Source organism: Diachasma alloeum, unplaced genomic scaffold, assembly GCF_001412515.2.
Source record: "Diachasma alloeum isolate Michigan unplaced genomic scaffold, Dall2.0 Dall_scaffold_00302, whole genome shotgun sequence".
In the NCBI taxonomy this organism is placed as follows: Eukaryota; Metazoa; Arthropoda; class Insecta; order Hymenoptera; family Braconidae; genus Diachasma; species Diachasma alloeum.
Window position 1 is genome coordinate 688,501 of NW_021680441.1, and position 20,824 is coordinate 709,324.

Sequence of the window (20,824 nt, forward strand, 5' to 3'; positions counted from 1 at the left end):
CCCCCCCCCCTTCCCCTTCCCCCACCACCACAAGGGAAGGTATATAAGGACTGCCCCCACACATCGGAGCTCAGAATCGGAGCTCATAGCCCTGAAGATGCAGACTGCAATGTTTGCGAAACGTCGCCGCAATGCTGAAACTCAACGCGGCATCCATCCGGAAGCCAACCAAGTCAATTATTGGGATAGATCGACGCGTGAAAAATTCCACCATTTTATGATTTCGTTTTCGCTATTAAAACATTGGCGATCATAACGCACATGGGAGAGCCACCAAGTGGGCTTTAAAGTAACTACTCTTGGGGGCCAACCAATGAAACCACTGGGAGTGAACCAATGATAGGCATCAATCAATAGGATCATTGGGTTCTCTGGGATCTCATTGGTTGGCCCCTAAGAGTAGTTAGTTTAGGGGCCACTTGATGGCTCCCACATCTATGTTGCGATCGCGAATAGAGTTTTGTTTCACGTGAAAACTAGTGGATTAGTTAGATGTAACTAATTTCATAAACCTTACAACGTGAAGTTTTAACGGTCCAAATTTTTAAAGATCATTTCTCACTTGTAATACCATAAGAGCTTCAAAATTATCGGATATTTTCCGATAGGTTCGTTGCAAACAAATGAAGGAGTCAAGTTTGTCAGGTTAAAAAATCACGAGTGTGATCACGAGTGAGTTGACTCGTGCTTCGCACTCGTGATTTTTCCGGAAAAACTTGACGACTTCGTTTGTATGCAGGGAACCTTGAGGAAAATGCCCGATTAATTTTGAAGCTCGTGTGGTATTCGGGGGATTATTTTTCCAATCCAAATGTCGGTCAATATAATTGGACCATGAGACGAAACTCACAATTGTATAATTAACACTCATTTGCAATAAAAATTCTCGGATTACCACAATTGAATTCAATCTGTCAGTTTGACGAGGGGTTTATTCGACTGCATGATGTTTTGTTTTTTATATAGCAACTAACAGAGAAAATTATCAGTTGGAAACACTGTAGCTTGTACCACGTGATGTCGAATGGGCCAATTATATTGCCCGATGGAATATATTGGGTGGAAAAATAATCAAAATTATTTTTTAATTTAAAAAAATTCTCAATTTTTTTTCAAACCTGAACGTAATAAAAGCGGACCTTGACTCCTTTTTAATGAATAAATGAATACATAATAATAAATAATATGCTTAAATCAGTAGCCAACCGTGCGCGCAAATTATCAGAAATTCTCACAAGGGTAATGACGTCACAATTCCGCATGCTTCAGTGTCAAGAATAAAGGGGGGTTAATCATCCCTGTTGATTAATGATTCCTCTGTCCATTTATTTATAGCATTTTGAAATGATGTTCCTGATTTAATTTCTCAAAACGAAAATTCGACGAGAGATGTCGTTAACCTATCAGAGGTGTGACGTCATTCAAGCTCATCTGAGTGTTTTGAAATTGTCATTTTTCAATCCCTTTCTTTAATAACAAAAAATCTACTCGAATATTCGAACATTGAATGTCAACATGATTTAATGTGAAATATCGAATACAGAAATTTAAAAAAATTACGGAAATACCCGTATGATGGAGCCAAATTATTGCACAATATTTACATAAAAATAAATTGACAAGTGTATATGTACTAGGATTGCGAGTGGTCGTAATAGTACTATTCAGTGAAAAAATGAAATTGAAAAATCACTCACCCCAAGGGCCTCCGCGATTTTTCCCCCATCGACTTCTTTTTTGAGGTCGAAAAAGTTGAATCTTCTCCACTGCAATATCATTCGTCAAATTAATTTTTATGGGGAATATAGGGAATCATTTCTAGGTTATAGATTGATGAACTAATATTGCATTCAAAAGAATCACTTGAATTATTATTGTTTACCTCGAGAAACGCCATTTCGATGATTCTATGGTCTATCCCTTCATGGGAACGATCGGACTTTCAATTGATTATCAGAATTTGTTTATTCGATTATTGGGACTGACAAGTGAAATACACAGGGGTGTTTCACCGTCTCAGTTTGACAGTTATCTAGGAGATGATCAGATGATTCGAGGTCGTTGCAGAAAATTCCTGGTAAGTTACCGACAGTTGATGAGGTATCCATTGAGTAGATAAAACAGCGACAGCGAAATGCTGTTTATTCCACGCCTGGAGATGGCGACAGATTACCGAATTAGTCCTGGGAACCCCAAATGAATGAACAATAATCGTTCACTATTATTATTTGTTATCCCACATGCCTTGTATGATAAAGATTTTTTTTTATACGAAAATTCATCGAGATTTTTTCTCGTTTCAAATTGACAATTGGTTCAGGATAGGGAGTAATTTACAGTTGACTCTCTGTATAAGATACCTCTCACCTTTATTGCCTATCGAAGTATTTGGCCCTGTGCACTTTTCATAAGATACCCGTGGCCCCAATCATTTTTCGACGAAATAAAACTTATACCTCCGACTTATATAAAATATTTGGTCTCTATTTTTAACTTTCCGATACAACGGGAGGAGGCGAAAACGATTTAAAAATGCATCGCTTGTTCTCAAAAACTATTAGCTCGATCGAGTTGAACTTTGCACAGATAACGATGGGATATGAATTTATTTTCTGTAATCGATGCGTCTCGACATGACTCGATTCTAATTGAATGTTGAGCGGAATCATCTCAGCCATTCTTTAGTTATTTGGATGAAACTTTCAAAATTTGCTTTTTCTTCTAATCAACAGAAAAAAGGGAATCCTATAATGACACAATCCAATTCCACTAACCCCTAGCGGTCACACCCCAAACACGGGAACGAGCGAAGCGAGCGACCGGCACTGATTTTTGTCAAAGGACTGGCAGGAGGGGATTCCCGGAATTCCGCTCCCTTACTGTCACTGAAGTACCTTATATGAAGAGTCAACTGTGTGAGAATGAAAATTAATAAAAAACACTGTTTTCAATTTCTCTCCATTTCCCGTTTTTTTAATCATTTTCACTTTTTTTTTATTGATACATCTAGAATAAATCTATAACCATAGACGCGTATTGGCTACGGGCGTACGATCTTAATAACTATGAAGTTATCGTCAAGAATTTTTATTTATTCATTTTGTGCTATTTGTTGAGAACTTTCGAAAATTTGAATTACAATAATCATATAATTTCATCATTTTTATACAGAAAAATTTGATGGTAAAAAAATTACATCTAAAATAATTTTTTCGTTTATTCGGAGTTTCGAAAAAGTGGCGATGGAAAACACAATCGACGCCCGTTTTGTTATTTCCCTTTATTTTTATTAATTTTTATCTATTCTATTTTCTATGTATTTCTTTGTGTACCGTAAAACCTTAAGAATATTTTTTTTTTTTTTTTAATTTCGCAATTTTCCTCTCGGGGTTAATTTTTAAAATCGAAAAATTCATCTCGTTGTTGGTTGAGGGTTCGCAGGGGACATTTTTTCAAACTTGAGAAATAATTTATTCTTTTCGTTAACATGAGGGCACGAAGAGGCGCGAGAGTGCACTCAAATTTTCAATAAAAACAAAATTCAATTACGATCTAAATTGTTTATTTCGCGCTTGAAAGTTTTTCGATTCTTCATCGATTAATAATTTTTCGTTTTAGGAAACATTTAGCGTATATTTTTTTTCTGAAATTTTACAAACAGGAAACGATTAAACACATTGGCTTATGAGTTGTCGATCAATTGGCCGTGAAAAATCTCAAGTCAATACTGAATTTTCAGGTTAAAAAAATTGACTATTCGATAAAATTGAATTGTTTATATTTTTCATCGACGGATTTCAACTTGAGAATTTTCAACTCTAACGATCGCAATTGTTCTTAATCACCCATTGTAAAATACATGTCGATTAACTACTACTTGATTCAGTTAAAATTTTCCTCTTCAATTGTAATGAGTTTTTTCCTCATCCTCTATTTAATTTAAATCCTCAAATAATTTTTTACAGTTAAATATCACAGTTCTGTTCGTACCACTCATTTAGTTTGGTGAATTGTTTTATTTTTCTTTTCTTTGTTACACGCATTCTCACCTGGACATGTCTCTCAATCCATCATTCATATAAAATTATCAAAAAAAAAAAAAAAAAAAAAGAAAATGGAGATTCTGGAGGGAAAAATTATTTCGAAAGGGAAAGTTTCATATTCCAATTTGTAAACAAAACATTTCATGTAAAAAAGAAATTATTTATTCATTTCATCTCTCAATTAACTGTTTTCTCTCTCGTGGTCTTTTGGACGGCATCTGTAGAGATTTTTTTCTGGAAGCCATATTGAATCGTTCAGGATTTGAAGGATAAAAATGAAATATTGAAACTATTACTGTTTTTTAATTTTTAATCAACGAATTTATTGATTGCGATTGATTTGGTCCATCAACAAATATTAGTAGAATTATTTTTAAAAAATGATGATCAATATTTTTAGGTTAATGTTGCCAACGAGCGTCTATGGAATTATCTTCATCTGAGATTTGAAATGGAATAGACATGCGGGAATAGAGGGAAATTATCGAGGAACAAAAACTAATTGGCAGATCTTATCAATTTATTGCTTAAAAAGAAGAATCTCATTCATTTTTTTCATATTTCCAGCAATAAAAAGACTGGATCTTCTTGACGACCGAAAATGCGATTAAAAAAAATCAACAAATAATTAGGATTTTTTAAACGGGATAGTTTATTAAACGAAAATCATATTATAATAATAATTAATGAAAACTAAGAATAGACAGAAAAAAAATCACAATTAAAGCGCGAGGTCCGGTTTCCCGTAACATAATTTTTCCTCATAACTTTTGTTTATTTGTTCCCCATAAAAGAAAGTAAATTGAACATTTTTCATTATTTGTTCTAAACTCATTTTTTTAAAAATTAACTAGCACTCGATCGTTCACTCTGTCCCTTGTACACGTAAAAATTAACTGTCTCATCCATTACAATGTGTCTTTATTTTGTCAAGTTTTGTATATCACTTTCGTTCAATTTAAAATAGAAACAAAATGTGAATGAATATTTGTCAATGATTTTCATTTTTTAAATGATTAAATTATCGAGGAAACCAAAAGAGCGATTTTTTCTTGTTTTCAATTACAATTAATTCGTTATAATTGGTAGAATATCATTACTTTCTTAATAACAAACTAAGTTAAACAACTTGAGCACAGATGGGGCGACGCACTCGAGATTAAAATATACATTTTTTCATCAGCCATATTGAAAATGGAGCATCACCTCGAGATTTAAAACATTCAATGACAAATAATTGACCGATTTTCCGATGATTTTTCATGTTCTAATCGTGTAATAAATGTGAATAAATGATAATGATTATTTTTCGATGGTTTTAAAGGACATATTTGAGCACAAATCGATGTATTTCTTTATTTCCAATATGGCTGATCTCGAGTTCGCGCTGTAACAAGAAATTATCTACAGTTTTCGTTTCTTTCTTTCATTTCGATTGATAATGCATTCAATTTTTTTTTTCATCTCTAAAAAATTCTCTCGCTCGTGTGAATGACTCTATCGAATGAACAGTATTTTCCATTAAAAAAAAGTAATGTAATGTTTTAAAAAAATTGAATGAAAACTTAATGTTGAAGTTCAGGGAATTTTTTAATCTTTAAAATCACAAAATTCTCATCTCACCTTTGTTCCAATATCATTTTCGTAGAATAGTAAAAATATCAGTTGAATTGAAAAACAAATTAAAAGGAAAAAAAGAAAACAAATTGAGAAAAAAATGCTGGACAGCGTCAGTTATCTCCCTCTTCTCACTTTTCCTCGGACAAGGTACATAGAATAATTTTTTTTTCTCCGTTATTATTATTATTTTCCATTTCATTAAGTCTATTTCATAATTTCTTCTTTTAAATCCACCTTACACACCTACCAAATATTAATTAATAATTAATAATATTAATAATTAATAATATATATTTTATTTATATATATTTATATAATAGCTATGTACAAAGAAGTTTCTCTACCACTTACTTTTTTCTTTCTCTTATGCAGTCAACACATCTTTCACATTCATGTGTTTTTCTTATTTTTTGTATCCATTTCCAATTTGTCCCTTTTTTCGTGGCACCATCATAACCTATTCTATTCTCTTTCTCTCCAAATATTTACTCTGTCATTCTCTCTCTCTCTCGCATCCAACAAAACATTCTCGCGATTTGTGCCCTCGTGGAGTGTGTACGTGCTTCAATTTGTGTATTTTCTTTTATTATTAAATTTTTTCCCATCTTTTTATCTCTGTAATTGAGTAGAATAAACAAAAAAGTCAAATAAAATTTTCTGTAAATTCCCATTTGAATTAAAAGAACCGAAAAATGAAAAAATTGGTGACATTGAATATCAATTTACCGTCCTCATTATTCCACTTAATCACAGATTGTAAAAACCCTTAAACGTAACAGAATTTTTTTCTATAGACGAATGAAAAATAAAAAGCGCCCCGATTTTTCATTAATCCTGCAGAAATCGCGAATAAGTACATCAGTTATCTCGTCCTTTAATTATAATATTCAGAGAGAACATGCAGGCTCCGTAACTTCGTTAAATTTCTACTAAAAAATCGAGAGAAAAAAATTAACTAAAAAAAAACTTTTTTCCCCATGCACTTGACTTTTCCCTGAAAAGTTCACCGGGTGGGTAAGAAAAAGGCCTTCGAGGCATATCAAACATTTTTTCTTCACAAAAAAAAATATTTCATCATTTTTTTTCTCCTCAATTTCCAAAGAAGTTTCAGAGCCAGATTCTCCCTTTACATTTTCCATCTTCCGCCTTTCTAATGAGAAATTAAATAAACCACAACAGAAAAATAAAGAGTACAAAGGGATGAGAAAAATAATTGATCAACATTGTTTTATTCATTATTTTTCCCCTTTCATCTCTACATTCACTGTTTGTCTTTGAGTCCACCTAACAACGTATGACCCTCCATAGAAGCGCTCAAATTACCCAAATTACTGAGATTACTTAAATTACCAAGATTACCAAGATTACCAAGATTAGGTTGATGAGCATAATTTCTAATCTGATGTAAACTAATCAATTGATTAGGAAATGATGTTGTATTTTGATTAGTCGTTGTGCCCGAGGTAACCCCCGCGGCGCTAGATGTTGGCGATGATTTTTGGGAATTGAAAGCCTCATAAAGATACGGTCTCGACGCTGGATGATGACTACCAGGATAATGAAGATGATTCAATGGATTCAATGGATGTTGCATTGACGATATGGAATTTATCGAGATTGATGAAATTGGCGTAAAAGCTGAACTACTGTTAGGATGATGATTGCCAGGTGGCTGTGGTGTCTGTTGCCTCGAGTCATTTTCAATATTGGCATCACCCCGATGACCCCCGTGGGACGGTAACAACATGTCATTGTTTTGATTTTGATGATAATCAGCAGCAGCAGCCGCTGCTGCATGATGATGTGGTAATCTATCGTGTAATTCACTAATCACTGAATCGGGACTAACTTTTGGCCAATAATGATGTGGATCTTGATGATGTGCTGCCATAGCGTGAATCGATGGCCTCAATCCAGTGCCTATTATCGGTGGTCTTTTGTCCGTTCTCTCGGCATGTTTTTGCATATGTTTAGCCAAATATGTTTCCTGGGTGTAACTTTTGCCGCAGTACTGGCATATATGGGTTTTCAAATGTTTAGACTCTTTGTGCTTTGGTATGTGTTCAAGTAAACTTGGCTCATCTGAGAAACACTTGTAACACGAATTGCACTTGTATGGTTTGTCAGTCTGATGGCAGCGTGAGTGACTCTGCAGGTTACTCAGTTGACTGAATGCCTTAGTACAACCAGGATGACGGCATTTGTATGGTTTATCACCAGTGTGTGTACGTATGTGCTGCTGTAGATGACTTAACTGGGTAAATTTACGTTGACATATTTCACAGCGGTATGGTTTTATACCAAGATGTATACGTGTGTGTTGTGATAGATACGATGAATTTGCAAATGCTTTCGAGCATTGCGTACACTTGTAGGGTTTTGCCTCCCTCATGTGTATTTGTGTGTGTAATTGGAGATCCGCTTTACTGCCGAATATCTGTAACATAAATTATAAAATTTCGGTTGAAATTGGGCTGGCTGGATCACCCTATGGTAATAGGTTTTTTATGAATGGCATTGTCGAAATTTCCACGACATGCTACATCAATCATGAAATTTCTCAAAAGTTGCAGAACACAATTGATAGAAAATTGATATGAACTTGAATCCCAAGTTCAGTTTTGAATCTTTCCCTTTCCTCAAATCCGTTCCTAGTCTTCTGAGATTTTCACACAGTATAATCGTAGAAATACTGTAGCATATTTACAGTTTGATTCCGAAAATATATCCTAATGCTCACGAGCCTGTATTGAGCGACCGGAAAAGCAAAATTATGATCATTTGCTCAGAAAACTGCAGTCTTCCAGCCATTTGCCAAATTTCCCTTAAGAACGGGCATCTGAAATTTATATATAGCATGACAGTATGACCATTGTCGAAATGTCGACGACACCTACACCAATCATGAAATGTCTCGAGTTGCAGAACCTTTTGGGATAGGCTAGAAAGACGGTTGAAAATTCCCAGAAAATTGTTATGAACTTGGATCTAAAGTTCAGTTTTGAATCTTTCCCTTTCCTCAAATTCGTTCCTAGTCTTCTGAGATTTTCGCACAGTATAATCGTAGAAATACTGTAGCATATTTACAGTTTGATTCCGAAAATATATCTTAATGCTCACGAGCCTGTATTGAGCGACCGGAAAAGCAAAATTATGATCATTTGCTCAGAAAACTGCAGTCTTCCAGCCATATGCCAAATTTCCCTTAAGAACGGGCATCTGAAATTTATATATAGCATGACAGTATGACCATTGTCGAATTGTCGACGACACCTACACCAATCATGAAATGTCTCGAGTTGCAGAACCTTTTGGGATAGGCTAGAAAGACGGTTGAAAATTCCCAGAAAATTGTTATGAACTTGGATCTAAAGTTCAGTTTTGAATCTTTCCCTTTCCTCAAATTCGTTCCTAGTCTTCTGAGATTTTCGCACAGTATAATCGTAGAAATACTGTAGCATATTTACAGTTTGATTCCGAAAATATATCTTAATGCTCACGAGCCTGTATTGAGCGACCGGAAAAGCAAAATTATGATCATTTGCTCAGAAAACTGCAGTCTTCCAGCCATTTGCCGAATTTCCCTTGAGAACGGGCATCTGAAATGTATATATAGCATGACAGTATGACCGTTGTCGAAATGTCGACGACACCTACACCAATCATGAAATGTCTCGAGTTGCAGAACCTTTTGGGATAGACTAGAAAGATTGACGGTTAAAAATTCCTAGAAAATTGTGATGAACTTGGATCTAAAGTTCAGTTTTGAATCTTTCCCTTTCCTCAAATCCGTTCCTAGAACTATTGTAGTATATTTGCAATTAAATTCCGAAAATATATCGTAATGCTCACGAATCTGTATTGAACAACCGGAAAAGCAACATTACGATCACTTGCTCAGAAAGCTGCCAAGTCTTCCTAGACACTTGTCGAATTTTCCTTAAAAACTGACATCTCAAATTATTCCACAGCACGATAGTATGACAGTACAACTCCACGTGGCATATCTCATCCATATATTCATGGCATATCGCAATAGTCATACGAATCAACAATTAAATTCCCCCGTTAAGATAACATATCAATGTTCATATAAAACACGTCCATTAATAACCGCAATGATCATCGAATTCATTCTGTTTCGATGGCGTTTTCTTTTCAATAACTGAATAAAAGGGCTGCTGGTTGATTTATAAGATCAAGCCGAGGCAAATCAAAACCAGCTAGACGTACATACATACACAGGCATGCGCAAAATACACAGACTGTCGTGGCTGACCTTGTCTATCATGCCTGTACAGCCTCAAGGCATATACCTGACTGACTGGACTCACGCTCTTGCCTCCTCAGTTCGCTACCGCATAGAGATCTCGCAACATTTTATAACATATGTCTCTCTCAATCATTCGCATTATTCGGAAAGAAATCACTAGTCTCACTCGTATTGTGGCCATTTGGATTGGATATGGATGGAGAGAGAATGAGGCAAAACTATCATAAACCACGGATACAAGTAATTTATCTCAGTCACGAGATATATCTCAAATTCTCGGATGTTAACAGTGAGATGATGACTTCACAGGTTAAACATTAGGCGCGTTTACGTACAAGTTCACAAGCTCAAGACCTATAATTATTTTAAGGTTAAGCTCTTTCTGAGGAGCTGTAATATACATTCGATATTACGTAATTCTTCATGGTTAAACAGCTGACTCGTTGGGTCTGTCCTTTAACGACTCAAGCCACATTAAATATTATATATATTTTTTTTTCAAAAGTATTTCCTCCTTTCAAAACGCGTCCTTGTCCGTGTCAAGTTCGCTTGTTCCGCGGTGCCGGCCCACACGTAATTCCCCGTCTCTTTCCTTTTTCTTTCATGTGGATAAATATATTCAGGTTTTTTTTTAAGTCATTGGGAGAAGAATGGAGAGGTCCAGGCAAAGTTCTCTCGCCCGTCGAGACCTAGCTCAACAGTGGATTATACATTGTTTCGGAAGAGATGTGGATGACCTTCGCTCGTACTAATTTATTTAATCGAGGTAATTGGATTTAATGAGTTAATACATCCATCGCATCGGATTTTAAATCGTGAGAGAATTATTTTCGAATTATTCACGACCTTAATGACGTTTTTACTTAAAACACGAGATGATTTGTACGGTTGGAACATCTTTTGGTGAGAGTCATGGTCAATTTGGGATTATAATACCTCGGACTTTTAGAGGGGGCATAACTCGAGGATGTGTTTTCAACCCAGACGATGATGGCATTAATGAGCCACCGGCTAGACTTCCAAACTGACTCAAGAGTCAGGGGAAAAAAAAACATTCGTATACAAAAAGATTGAGGATGAAAAATATCGACGAGAGAAAAAAAAATGAACGACTGAACTCTTCCTGTCTGAACGGTTAATTTTCGGGTAATTATGGGAGAGTCCCAGATGTTTTTGACTCTCAAAAAATGACAGAATATTTTCTTGATTTTTTCCTTCATCCATTCGATAGATTCCCGGATCTTTTCCGTGGATTGAAAAATACGTCAAAGTGGATTAGACTCTCCCCCGGGTTTTTTTTTTATATTTCCGGTTGAATGGAGAGACTACACTTCGGGCCGATAAATTGGCGGATCAATCTCCAATGTTATTTTCACTCGCTAAGAGTACCAAATGTCTAAGAATCACAGATTAGTAGAATACGAAAATCCGAGAAGAAAGAGGAATATAAATCTGGGCTCTTTGAGAATTTTTCTGAAAAAGGGGCCACTTATGTACCTCATCTCCCACTTCTATCGCCCCTTGGTGAATTCGCCCCACTGCATCACGTTGTATACCCATATGCCAAAATGCTATACATCACATCCGTCATCGGTCTTGTTTGGTGGATGGGAGAATGAGATGGCAGAGGATGAGAGGGATGTTATAATGGTGAATTGAAGATGAACCATTTCCATAATTTTCAAACCAGTCTGACCGTCCTCTAGGTGATCACGGATAAATGATTCAGAGGCCCATTTTATTCATCGCCTTCCGGCGATTTTAGAGAGGTACTTACGACGGTAATTTGATGTGAAACTGTTGGATTTACGGATATATTTGGTAGAGTACTTTTCCAGGGATTTTTTCTTGGGAATATGACTGATTTAGCATGATATATCGAAATATATCGAATCGACGTGTGCGATATATTGCGATATTCGCGTACCGATATTTATCTAATGGAAATTCAAGAATATCCTAGAATATATCGCAAATTTTCGGTATCGATAATGATTTTTTTGGGAGTATGACTGATTTAGCATAATATATCGAAATCTATCGAATGGACGGCTGCGATATGTTGCGATATTCGCGTGCTGATTTATTTCAAATGGAAATTTAAGAGCATCTCAGACAATATATCGCAAGTTTTCTGTATCGATAATGGTTCAGAGCCCATTTCATTCATCACCAGTCGCTGCTTTCAAAGAGATCCTTATGGAGGTAATTTGATGTGAAACTGTCGGATTTATCGATTTATTCGGTGCAGTACTTTTTCAAGGATTTTTTTTAGTGAATATGATGGATTCAATATAATATATCGAAAATTATCAAATCGATATATGCAATATGTTACGACATTCACGTTCCAATGTTTCCAAAGCAGGAATTCAGATGTATTTCGAATAATATATCGCAAGGTTTCTGTATCGATAATGAATCAGAACACATTTCATTCATCACCTGCCGGTGACTTTAGAGAGGTACTTGTGAAGGTAATTTGACGTGAAACTACTGGATTTATGGATATATTTGAGGCAGTACTTTTTCAATGAGTTTTTCTTGTAAATATGACGGATTTATTATCATGTATCGAAAATTATTGAATCGATACGTGCAATATATTGCGATATTCCCGTACCGATGCGTGTCAAATGGAAATTGAAGAGTATCCCGGACAAGATATCGCAAGCTTTCTGTATCGGTAATGATTCAGAGCCCATTTTATTTATCACCTGCCGGCAATTTTAAAGAGATGCTTATGAAAGTAATTTGACCTGAAAATGCTGGATTTCCGCATATATTTGGTACTTATTCAGAAAGTTTTTTCATAATGTACGGAAATTATTATGAAATATCAAAAATTATGGAATCGATACGTGCGATATATTGCGATAGTCACGTTCCAATGTTTTCCAAATTGTACTGCAGGTGTCTCCCACACAATATATCGAAATATATCGCAAGATTTCTCAACAATATGTGCGATATATTGCGATATTAATTTTGCACCACTTGCGCTATTCAATTTCAGATGCAGTCCACACGATATATCGCAAACTATCGCATATATCGCAATCGATAGTTCTCCCTATCGCTTAGTTCTCCAAAAAGTTTCACGAACTCAGATCTTAACACTGTTTTGCCAACCACTCAGACCTATTGATTGAAAAACGAACGTTGTATGTGTCACCGTTCTACAATTGTGTTATAAACGTGCGTGCCACTGTCACGCCACACATATTTCCATGGGTCGTTACAAATACACGCCTTTTTCCTCTCTCTTTTTGCCTGTGGTCTCGTTACGTGGCGCAAGCGAATATGTGAAATAAAAAAAAAAATCTTTATAAAAAATGCCACAAACATACAAACACCGGGTGGAGGACGTCGTCGCGACAAGGCCGAGGAGTGATCTCTTTCGCCTTCTCTCAGTCACGATTTCCTACGCCATCTTTGACTATTTCTTTTTTTTTTTTTATAACTCCCTCCTTCTTTATCACGTGTCTCCAAGTCGGAGAGACGTGTAGTCTCAAGTGGATATGGGACAATGCTGAGAGCATGCACCCAGCGTTGTGCTATACCCCAGGGAAAAATTCGATGGGGGATGGAAAATGGTGGAGACCTTTTTTTTTCTCCCATCACTGGAAATTGAGATGAGTCGCTCTCTCTCTCTTCAGCATTTCTCCTCTCATCTTGCCCAAGACATCAATCATAAAATCCTATGGGTCAAGTTCGTGAAGATTAGGAGGTTAAATGGCTCAAAAAAAATTGAAGCCACTGTTCCCCGGAAAATATGAATGAATAATTTAACGATTGTGGTTTACGAACATCTCATTTTGCACAACTTATTTATCAAGAGGGAAGTCGCCCGAAATTAGAAAACAAAGACCGTATAATTGGATGGATTAGTTTTTAGCTGAAGGGAAGATGATTCCCAGGCACCTACCAGCTGCCGAAATATTCTCAGGTAACAAAAAAGGTATGAGAAAACTATCATGACCAACAATCATCCGTCTTTCACAGTCATCAAGGTGAAGAACCAGTTCTTTTCACACGGAAATTCATAATTTTCCTTGACCACTTCTAAATTCGATAATTCATGAGATTCATTATCTCTCTGGTCCAATTTATTTCTTCTGTCTCAACAGGTGAAGTGCATCATCATCTGGCCGATGAGGAGGATGCCTGAAGTTGATGATTTAAATCGAAACAAAAGAGTGTTCTTAAAAAATTGAATGGAACATCCGTTAGTTGTTACACTTCTGCTCATTCTTCATTGTCCTCAGCCCAAAAAAAGGAAAGAACGCAGAATAGAAAAGTGCAGCAAGTTGACTCCTACATTATAGATGTTTCAAATTGATTCTTACCGAAGGATCTGGAGCAGTCGACAAAGAAAAATCGCGAAGTGAAGGAAAAAGGAGAAAAAAAATCACCTGCAGTTGTGAGCAAAAATACTCGGTCGGATGGAAAGGGCGGACACATTTTTCCCGGGCGTTTCCGCGGAATGACTCGATGGAATGCCTTCGACTGGCAACAATTACCCGTCGTAAACGCCGAGAGACCTTCTCCCAACCATTTTCAAAGATATATAAGACGTTCTCTTATAAACGAGTGTAACATCGGGCGTCAAGATTGAAATATAAAATCCCAAACAATTTTCAATAATTCCCCTTTTTCCGTTCATTTTTCTCTGTTAACTTTTGCATTGAGCGTCGTTCCTTTGCTAATAACAGCATTCTTCTCTCTCAGAAAAGGGTTTTTTCATTGATGTTTTAACGGAAATTAGATGCCGAGGGCAGGAGGAGATTTTAAAGGCTGTAAGACGCGACGATAAGCTGTCCCGCGAAAAGCCGTTAAACTTCTAGGCACCTTCTCTCACCTTTTTTCCTTCTTCCTCACAATATTTTTTTGTTTCCTCTCCTCATTTCTCGTACTCTTTTATTTTAAAGTACTTCAACTTGACTTCCTGTCGAAAGATGCCTTCGCATTTCGTTTTATTCGTTATTTTTTTTTTCGTTTTCGTAGAGGTAATTGATGCCTCCTGAAGCTGGGTGAAAATTTATTGGCTGTGTTGAAGTTATTCTTGTTTACTTCGAGTGAGAAAAGATGAGAAGAGAGAGAATTCGTTATCTCTTTGTTTAAAGTGGATTCCAGGTGCCATTGGAATCGATCATTTTCGGATTATTCTGGGTGAGTTTATGGAGATTGATGATTAGATTTGAATTTGAGTGGTTCTAAGATCGATGTGTGCGATATTTATTGAGGCTATGATTTTAATCTCTGGATATAATTGGTGTATTGGGATTCTTCGGAGAGAGACGGAGGACTGGGATGTAGTTATCGTTTATGTGGTGCGATATATCGGGATATATAGCGATATACAACTTTCTAGATCACTGATATATTTCATCGTTTGTAGGTAGATCGATTTCGGGTTTCAACTATTCGGTATATCAATTCTTCAAGATTAGCTGACGTTTTAGTGGTTTGATATATCCATATATCAGATGTTTCCTGATACAACTGATATTTTAGGGTTTCTGCCATTCGATATATTTCGATATACTGTGATAGATGTTTATTTAAATCGATTGATTGATGAAAATTACCACCAAAAATCGACGCGTATCCAAAAAATAATAATTCCGCGGAGTCCAATCAACGGTTAATGGTTTAATATATCCGATATATTACGATATATTCCAAGAAAATTTGATATATTGCGATATTTTTTTCAGAATCGATTGACCCATGAAGATTATCTCCAAAAATCGACGGGTATGGAATCAATTGGCATTTGATATATTCGATATATTACGATATATCAATCTCAATCGATCAATTCCACGAAAACGCATATAGTAAGCGTTTCTATCGTCATGTCTGCACTCAGAATCAAAATGAGTCGCGAATTTCTTAGAAAGAACCATTAGCAATCACAATGTTTATTTAAATCGATTGATTGATGAAAATGACCACCAAAAATCTACGCGTATCCAAAAAATTATAATTCCGCGGAGTCTAATCAACGGTTAATGGTTTAATATATCCGATATATTAGGATATATTCCAAGCAAATTTGATATATTGCGATATTTTTTTCAGAATCGATTGACCCATGAAGATTATCTCCAAAAATCGACGGGTATGGGATCAATTGGCATTTGATATATTCGATATATTACGATATATCACTCTCAATCGATCAATTCCACGAAAACGCATAAACTAAGCGTTTCTATCGTCATGTCTGCACTCAGAATCAAAATGAGTCGCGAATTTCTTAGAAAAAACCATTAACAATCACAATGAGTTCTTAATTTTCCTCCTTTTCCTCGACAAATGTTCAAGGCATTTTTTATTCATCAATTTCGGTAAGAAACCTCACTACATTCGGTTTTTTCGGGTGTTTGTCCTTGTTACGCGGGAGCGAGCGCCAACGCATATTGGCCTTTAGGGGAGGATTTTTTTAGCGGGACGCACGGTTTCACCCGTCTCACGTTTTTTTTTTATGTCTATAGTGTACTGGGGTGGTGTGTCGCCCGGTTGGACACGTATATGTACTACCACACAATCCAACACTGGGATTATCAAAGTGAGGGGGCCATCTGCGCTCACAAAAGGGATGCGTGCGCTTATAACGGATTCGACGGTGGACGATGGACGCAATTGATCGTCTGAGTCGAGTTTTTTCTACTTTTTTAGCTTCGCCGAATGTATAGACACTCGTTTCATTCAATGAGAATTGGAGTAAAATAATTTTTCGGATTTTGGGGAACATTGGGGTGAGGGGATTCAATGGGATGGCTTCAGACATCTATAGGATTTCCGATGACAATACTTGGAGGTAACTCTTTAGCAATGAATCGGTCTCAAGACATCAAAGAAAAAAATTTCACATTTCAGAAATACACAACTGTTGCATCGATATATTCGATATATTGCGATATTCATATGCCAATGTTTTTCAAATTCAAGGTTTTATTCATCGCCCTCAATATATCGCAATATATCGCAAGTCATCGCATCGATATATTCGATATTTTGCGATATTCAAATTCAACTGATTCCGCGGTCATGGTTCAAGTGCAGTCCACACGATATATCGCAATATATCGCACGTATCGAATCCATATCGATCACCAAAAGGATCTCCCTCTACGGTTGCTTAAATTCACCTCAAAATTCGCGATATTCGAGATGAATTGAGGAATTTTCTCCACATTTCGATAATCACAATGAGTGAAGTATTTCTCAAGAATCTAGTAGCTATTTTTGCCTTCAATCAACAGGAAGAATCATATATTCGAAAAAATTTCGTGGCAACAGAAATCAGAAGAGTCATAAAGCGGGTAGCATCACATCAGAAGGGAAAAAGGGTATCCAGCGAGGTGGAGTTGAAGAGCCCCCAGAGGAGAGGGAGGAAAGAGGAGACGAGCGGAGGAAGGGGTGAGAGCAAACGGGAGAGAAGGGAGGAAGAGATGCCGTTGATGCTGATGAGGAGGACGGGAGGATGACGCTAACGATTCCTTAATGAAAGCCACGGTGCGGCGGAGGCTCTACGTATTTTCTTCATCTCTCATTTTTTTTTCTTTTTTTTTTCAAACACTCACTCTCCCTTCCGTGCAAGCCCTCAATCCAAAAACCTCTACCACATACCTGCAAAGCATACACATGCACTTCTTTTTCTCGGGCCTAGAGTCGGAACAACCCTGAAAGAATCCTTCTTTTTTTTGGTTGCATGAAAAAAAAAAAAAGTAGAAGAGAGGAAGGGACTAATTCCGTAGTCACTTTGACGCCATCTTGAGCCATCAAGAGCACGCCAAAAATAGAAAAACTTCAGTTCAACATTTTTTTGTGCTTCCGAATGAAGAAATGGCTAGAGTACTTCTTCTCAGTCCGTCGGAAAAGTCATTGGAGTTAATTTTCTACGGATTTTCTTATTTCGACTAGTTTTAAGAACATTGTTGATCGAGTTATGACTGAATGTCGAGGGCCTTTATTTTGCCCTTCAACAATGACACTACCCACGCCTCCCGGTATTTGTACTGTTCCATGGTATATACAATCTTATTGACAAGCATCGATTGTATCGTTCATTTTGCCAACGACAAAACGAACAAGAAACTCGATTATTTTGTTCATTCTTTGCACATATATCTTGTTCTTGTCATTTTCATCTCCCTCTTTCCATTTTCCCTCTTCACTCTCGTCTTACGGAAAAAAGAGCTTTATTGTGACATACGGGTCTTTGTCGTCCACTTCTGGAAAATTGCGCGCGAAGAATGACCGAGATGAATGAGGGGAAAAGAGGGAGAACACCGCTAGGTGCATTTCTACTTTATGTTTCTTTCTCCTTTTCTATTCTCCGTTTTCATCTTTTTCTTCTACTTCACGAAAATCTTTTGTAATCTTGACCCCTCGGACACACGACACGTCTCAGGTTAAATACATTTCCCTTCTTTCGACACTCGTTAAGTACTTATCAATGATCTCTTGATACTCTCATAGAAAATTGGATTGTTATTTAATGGAGGATAAAATTGATTCAATTCTACAGGTGACGGTGAAAGATAAATGGTCACTTGGTCATTCGAGTGAGGCGAGTAGTTCAGCTAATCGAAGGATAGTATTTCATATATTTGAGTGAAGCGATAGTATTGATGATGAATGAAATTAATTTTTTGGTTCTAGGTGGAGACGGATCCAAATTTGAAGGTGAAATGATTTATTTTACCTTCAAGGAGTGAAAATTAGTCTGAGGGTTCTGACGATGAAGTGCGGAAAGGCAAGTATGAGAAAGTATTTGAGGAAGGCTATCATCACAATTGGAATATACAAATATTTACAATAGGTGCTAATTCTGTGATGTATAAATTCATTGATCACTACAGGAAAGTAATTCCTAAACTCTATCAGAACTAACTTACAAGAGTGAAGTGCCCGCTCTTTGAAGGAAAATTTCGAAGATTTAAATTACGAGTTGGTGAGGACTATATACTCCCAACAAGACAATGGAAATATTTAAGAAAAATAATGAGTGCAACCTAATATTTTGACGTATAATCTCATTGAATATGAAGGATTAATTGCCGCAACGATTCATTTCTGTTTTCGTTGAGTGGAAACTTTACCCTTTGGGGGGAGAGAGCGTCTGGTAAGTATAACTCATATAGAAATCAACTGGAAAGCTGATGATGAAGTGTGAATAAGCAAGCATAAGACTTGAACAGAAATATTTTTTTAAAACTGATTAGTGATCTAATCCTGAGACTTATGAACTCCTGCGTTATAAGAGTACATCAATTTGCTGCAACTATCCGTCTCTATCTCCAAAGGAATGGTTCATAAGTATAAATCATGAAGAATCAAACTCGAAGTTAAAGATAAAGTGTGAATAAGCAAATATCAGGTTTGAAAAAGGCTATACTCCCAACTGGACAACAGAAATATTTACAAAAAAATGATTAGATAGCTAAATCTGTGACGTCTATCAACTTGCTGCAGCTATCCATTTCCAAAGATTGAAAACTAGGCTTTGAGGAGAAGAATGCGATGATCCGTAACTATAATTCATGCACAATAAAGTTCGAAGTTGATGATAATGTGTGAATAAGCAAGTGTGGGATTCGAAAAGGGCTATACACCCAACTGGACAACAGAAATATTTCAAAAATTGATTAGTGAACTTCATTAGCACATCAATTTGCTGCAACTATTCGTCTTTGTCTCCAAAGGAATGGTTCATAAGTATAAATCATGAAGAATCAAACTCGAAGTTAAAGATAAAGTGTGAATAAGCAAATATCAGGTTTGAAAAAGGCTATACTCCCAACTGGACAACAGAAATATTTACAAAAAAATGATTAGATAGCTAAATCTGTGACGTCTATCAACTTGCTGCAGCTATCCATTTCCAAAGATTGAAAACTAGGCTTTGAAGAGAAGAATGCGATGATCCGTAACTATAATTCATGCACAATAAAGTTCAAAGTTGATGATAATGTGTGAATAAGCAAGTGTGGGATTCGAAAAGGGCTATACACCCAACTGGACAACAGAAATATTTCAAAAATTGATTAGTGAACTTCATTAGCACATCAATTTGCTGCAACTATTCGTCTTTGTCTCCAAAGGAATGGTTCATAAGTATAAATCATGAAGAATCAAACTCGAAGTTAAAGATAAAGTGTGAATAAGCAAATATCAGGTTTGAAAAAGGCTATACTCCCAACTGGACAACAGAAATATTTACAAAAAAATGATTAGTTAGCTAAATCTGTGACGTCTATCAACTTGCTGCAGCTATCCATTTCCAAAGATTGAAAACTAGGCTTTGAGGAGAAGAATGCGATGATCCGTAACTATAATTCATGTACAATAAAGTTCGAAGTTGATGATAATGTGTGAATAAGCAAGTGTGGGATTCGAAAAGGGCTATACACCCAACTGGACAACAGAAATATTTCAAAAATTGATTAGTGAACTTCATTAGCACATCAATTTGCTGCAACTATTCGTCTTTGTCTCCAAAGGAATGGTTCATAAGTATAAATCATGAAGAATCAAACTCGAAGTTAAAGATAAAGTGTGAATAAGCAAATATCAGGTTTGAAAAAGGCTATGCTCCCAACTGGACAACATAAATATTTACAAAAAAATGATTAGATAGCTAAATCTGTGACGTCTATCAATTTGCTGCAGCTATCCATTTCCAAAGATTGAAAACTAGGCTTTGAGGAGCAGAATCCGATGATCCGTAACTATAATTCATGCACAATAAAGTTCGAAGTTGATGATAATGTGTGAATAAGCAAGTGTGGGATTCGAAAAGGGCTATACCCCCAACTGGACAACAGAAATATTTCAAAAATTGATGAGTGAACTTCATTAGCACATCAATTTG

The 20,824-nt window shown here is 36.2% G+C and overlaps 2 protein-coding genes across 3 annotated transcripts in view; both read right to left on the bottom strand.

Moving 5' to 3' along the window:
• The window catches only part of LOC107039685 (vacuolar protein sorting-associated protein 11 homolog), a 7,048-nt gene extending 5,040 nt beyond the window's left edge, over positions 1 to 2,008 (bottom strand). Inside the window, exons 1-2 of the mRNA XM_015259445.2 lie at positions 1,883 to 2,008; positions 1,698 to 1,766 (exon numbers count right to left, since the gene is read on the bottom strand). Of these exons, the coding sequence (XP_015114931.1) occupies positions 1,698 to 1,766; positions 1,883 to 1,897 (84 nt within the window). The 5' untranslated portion in view covers positions 1,898 to 2,008. The remainder of the gene's footprint in view (positions 1 to 1,697; positions 1,767 to 1,882) is intronic.
• A 2,331-nt stretch (positions 2,009 to 4,339) lies between these two features.
• LOC107039676 (zinc finger protein rotund) overlaps positions 4,340 to 20,824 on the bottom strand; it is a 133,689-nt gene continuing 117,204 nt past the window's right edge. For both annotated transcript variants that reach the window (XM_015259433.1, XM_015259432.1), the window contains exon 6: positions 4,340 to 8,100. In XM_015259433.1, the coding sequence (XP_015114919.1) occupies positions 6,925 to 8,100 (1,176 nt within the window). In that variant the 3' untranslated portion in view covers positions 4,340 to 6,924. The remainder of the gene's footprint in view (positions 8,101 to 20,824) is intronic.